Source organism: Nansenia antarctica (assembly GCF_963989245.1).
Source record: "Nansenia antarctica genome assembly, chromosome: 17".
In the NCBI taxonomy this organism is placed as follows: domain Eukaryota; kingdom Metazoa; phylum Chordata; class Actinopteri; order Argentiniformes; family Microstomatidae; genus Nansenia; species Nansenia antarctica.
Window position 1 is genome coordinate 27865034 of NC_137687.1, and position 5000 is coordinate 27870033.

The 5000-nt window shown below is 47.9% G+C and overlaps 1 protein-coding gene across 1 annotated transcript in view; it reads left to right on the forward strand.

The window, feature by feature from the left end:
* Nucleotides 1-5000, forward strand: part of blmh (bleomycin hydrolase) — a 36293-nt gene that overhangs the window by 7061 nt on the left and 24232 nt on the right. Inside the window, exons 4-6 of the mRNA XM_080547551.1 lie at nucleotides 707-848; nucleotides 1152-1240; nucleotides 3179-3268. Of these exons, the coding sequence (XP_080403677.1) occupies nucleotides 707-848; nucleotides 1152-1240; nucleotides 3179-3268 (321 nt within the window). The remainder of the gene's footprint in view (nucleotides 1-706; nucleotides 849-1151; nucleotides 1241-3178; nucleotides 3269-5000) is intronic.

Here is a 5000-nt window from a genome sequence, read left to right on the forward strand (position 1 = left end):
TATGTCAGCGTCTTTGAGCCCCGGAAAAGCGCTACATAAATACAATGAATTATTATTATTATTATTATGTCTGCGGCCGGAATCAAACCGGGAACCCTGCGGTTAAAAGAATCCAGGCATATGTTTGATAAATCTCGCCAGAGTTATCAAAACATAAGCCTGGATTTTCCTTTTTGGTGTTTGTTTGTTTGTTTGTTTACATTTCAGCGGCTGGTGTGTAAACATTGACGGGAGGGAGAGGGTTGTGTGTTGTTGTTGTGTGTTATTAGTGTGTGTGTGTGTGTGTGTGTGTGTGTGTGTGTGTGGTTGTGCTGGTTGTTGTGTGACTAACACCCCCTCTGTGTGGGCTCTGTTCCTCCAGCACCACTGTCCCGGTGTAGAGTACGTCACAATGACCCCGTGCTTTTCTCTCTCTCATCCCTCCATCCTCCCCTCTCTCCCCCATCTCTCTCTCTCTCTCTCTCTCCCTTTCCCCCCTCTTCTTCCTCACCTCTACCCCATGACCTCCCTCTCTTTCCTCTCACCTTTCTCTCTCCCTATCCTCTTCTCTTTCTAATTCACATCTCTCTCTCTCTCTCCCTTTCCTCCCTCTTCCTCCACACCTCTACCCCATGACCTCTCTCTCTTTCCTCTCACCTCTCCCCCCATCTCTCTCATCCTTTATCCTCACCTCTACCCCATGACCCCCCCCCCCCCCCCCCCCCAGGTGGAGCGTTGTCAGTACTTCCTGGCAGCGTGCGTGGAGACGGCCCTGAGGAAGGAGTCGGTAAACGGCCGTCTGCTCCAGTTCCTGCTCTCCAACCCAACCAATGACGGAGGGCAGTGGGACATGTTGGTCAACCTCATTGGTCAGTTTGCTTGATGATCACTGCTGATTAGATACTCTGATTGGATACTCAAAACTAGCGGTTCCCAAACTTGCGGTTGCGATCCCATGTTGGGTCCCCAGATTTGAAATGAGGTTCCTCTGAGAAAAATAAGGGGAAAAATCATAATCAAATCCCTGTAATCTCTGTAAAGTTGCTTTGAATAATAGCGATAGTTTGGCACTGGGCCAACACAAGTTTTTCGATAAATCGTGTTACATAACAAGTCAGATCAGAATACGGGTCAGATTAGATCCTGACTGTCGCTCCTTCCCCGATCCACAGAAAAGTACGGAGTCATCCCAAAGAAGTGCTTCCCAGAGTCTCACAGCTCCGAGGCGTCACGGAGAATGAACGACATCCTCAACCACAAGGTGGGTCCACCTTCTCTGAACACGTTGGTTCGTACGTTAAAGGGTTCTAAATCTCTGGTGTAAGTAATGGCGGTCTAGACTAGGGGTGGGACGATTAGAAAATGTCATGTCTCGATTATCGTGGGCAAAATAATCGCGATCCACGATATTATCGCGAGAATAAAAATAAAATAAAATAATATATATATATATTTTTTTTTGGCGAATGCCAATAAAACACACTGTAATCACTTTAACTTAGATGTTGTTGTATTTTTATGACATTTTAAGTCAGTAATTCAAATTCAGATTCTAGTGGCACATCTCTGGCCATAATCCGGGTCCTTAAGAAAGAGCAATGATTGACCTAACTCCTTTTCGGCCAATCAGCACCTTTCATTAACGTACACAAGGAAGTTTAAAGAACGCACTCCCAGTGTTGCCAACTTCCAGAGCCCCTTGGCGACTTAATTAGTCAAAAGCGACCAGCGACAAATCTAACTTCCTTTTCTGGTCATTTGGGGAATTACTGTAAAGCATCTAACATATCCCGTATTCCACGGTTCACGTTACAACCGAGCTCAGGAGAGACGAGTAGGGATACAGTCTATGGCGAGCGAGGGTTGCCGTCTCCTCTCTCCCTCAACACTCACTCCCGCGGCCAGTCTGATTGCAGCCGCGGGGAGCATACCGTTGTTCCCGGGTCCTCGCGGGGGGTTCGGGCAAAGTTCGGGAAATAACGGACGGTTGTCATGTGTTTATACAGCATGGATGTTACGTGCCTAATGCCTTTGATGCGCACACTTGCTACTTGCCGCTTTCATAATTTTATTTTGCCTATATAGCACAAGTCATGCATTGCATGTAACCTCATGTGCTGAACAGTATTAAGTAAACCACAATATATTTGCTAAAGCTTATATTATATATAATATTATAGCTTATATTAGGGGCGACCGTGCCTTTTGCAGCCATAGACTGTCACTGCCTGGTAATAACAAGGTAGGCAAATGACAGTATCCCGTCTAAAGTTTATCACCAGCCATGGTGAGAAGGCTAGCATACGTTACCTAGTGACTGACTGTGACACGGCTGACTTGACAGTAACGTTACCCATGCAGGCTGAACAATAGCGCGTGACAAGTTCTGTGAGGATATTCGCGCGCGGCTCATGTGAGGAATCGCAATTATATTACAGTAACAGTCGCTAACTTGACTGCAAAAGTAATGTAGCCTAGGCAGAAAAATAGCGCCAGACATTTGTTAAACACAGTTTATTCATAACATACGATTATGACGATTATTTAAATAATAAAAATTCTCCACGATTAAGTTATCGCGGGTGTTTTTATCGCGATTAACGATAAAAACGATAATCGTCCCATCCCTAGTCTAGACCAGTTGTCCTCAACCCTCTCCTCGGGGACCCCCAGCCGCTCCACATATTTGATCTGGTCCACCACCAGCTCACCTGATCGTACTTGATTAGTTGAATCATAATTGCTTTGTACTTGATTAGTTGAATCAGGTGTGCTGGTGGTGGAACAGACCCAATATGTGAAGTGGCTGAGGGTCCCCGAGGAGAGGTTTGAGAACCACTGGTCTAGGGGATAGTGAGTTGGACTGGTAATTGGAAGGTTGTGAGTTCAAATCCCGCCTGGAACACCACCACTAGTGTGCCCTTGAGTAAGACACTCAGCCCTCACTTACTCCAGGGAAAATGTCCCTGTAATCTGAAATTGTAAATCGCTTTGGATTACCGGTAAAAGCGTCAAATTCTAAAATGGCAAATTCTAAATTCTAATTCTACAGTGAAGGAGAATGGTCAAGGAAGGAACGTAACAAGATTCGGTCCAGTAGTCAATAGCTAACTTGCTAACTAGCGATTGGCGCTACGTGATGCTCTATAGAAAAAGGCTAACAGTGGCCTCTCTTTCACATTGACTCTCTCTGTTCCAGCTGAGGGAATACTGTCTACGGCTGAGGGACATGGCGGAGAACTCTACTAAGGCTGAGCTCTCTGAGGCTGTGGACACTATGATGGAGGAGGTAAGTGTTCGCACGCACGCACGCACACACGCACACGCACACGCACACGCACACGCACACACACACACTGTAGACTGGAGTGTTCAGTCGGCCTCAGCAGCTGAATAATATTGTACTACTTCCACACTTTGACCAGAGGATGGCGCTATATAACAGCACAAAGCCTGGAAGCTGAGCTGCAGCCAAAGAGAGAGAGAATAACACACTGTTGCTGTGGTCGCTTAAGAAGACAGGGTGTGTGTGTGTGGGTGGGTGTGTGTGTGGGTGGATGGGCTGCTATAGTAAACAATAGAAATTCCGAAATGACACTTGATTGGCCCCAGGGGAGACAACATGTTTACGGAGGACTTGTTTCAATGTGAATTGAGGTAAGCAAAGTTCACCTCAACATAGCTCAACTTTTGGGGAAAGTCCCAAAAATAGTACTTTCCTGTCAACAGTTATTGTTGAAGTAACGGCGGTCGAGAGCCTGTAGAGTTAGCCCAAAGTTTTTAAATGTTTTGGCTGCGTTCGTAAATTCGCTCTGGGAATCTGATCAGCACTCATGGAATGCCCCTTGTCCATTCAAATTACATGGTCCCTTTATGACGTTGAACCCAGTGTGCGCTCCGGCGCTCTCAGAGCGAATTTACGAACGCACGCTTTGTTGTTACCCAGCGGCTTGGGGAACAGGGCGTCACAAAGACCCTCGGAACTCTGAACCCTGCAACATTCTGGGGGGGGGGTTGTTCCTGGTAGGAAGGCCTGTGATTGGTCAATCTAGTCAAACAGCATTGTTTTGAGGATTTATGGAGACTTAAGGTCCATTATGTAACATTCAAGCATTCTAAAAGCTTACGTTTTTCTGAGTGGGGTAGTCCCACTCGTATTGTTCATTTTATTGGACAGATAGTGAGGACAGACAGGAAATTAAGGAGAAGACGGGAGAGAGGGCATGTCAGCAGGGTATGGGCCGGATTCGAACCCATGCCGACATGGGCATAATGTGTGCACTGTAGACCACTGGACCACCCTAGGCCACGGTGCTAGACCACTGGACCACCCCAGGCCATGGTGCTAGACCACTGGACCACCCCAGGCCACGGTGCTAGACCACTGGACCACCCCAGGCCACGGTGCTAGACCACTGGACCACCCCAGGCCACGGTGCTAGACCACTGGACCACCCCCGGCCACGGTGCTAGACCACTGGACCACCCCAGGCCATGGTGCTAGACCACTGGACCACCCCAGGCCATGGTGCTAGACCACTGGACCTCCCCCGGCCATGGTGCTAGACCACTGGACCACCCCAGGCCATGGTGCTAGACCACTGGACCACCCCAGGCCATGGTGCTAGACCACTGGACCACCCCAGGCCATGGCGCTAGACCACTGGACCATTTGCCATTTAGCAGACCACCCTAGGCCACGGTGCTAGACCACTGGACCACCCTAGGCCACGGTGCTAGACCACTGGACCACCCCAGGCCGTGGTGCTAGACCACTGGACCACCCCAGGCCATGATGACTGCCTTTTTTAATCTGCTTTAAAAATAAGGCGTAATATAAGTCAGTCCATTTATTTCCAACAAACTTCTGCCCTTCTCCTTTAAAACAAGACACCTTTCAGACACTTATCATTGATTTTTAAAGATGTCGGTGTGTAGAACTCACTCAGTATTCACTAGTCGGTCTGCAGAACATAATGTTACATAACACAGATCCTTACACACACACACACTCAGCAACA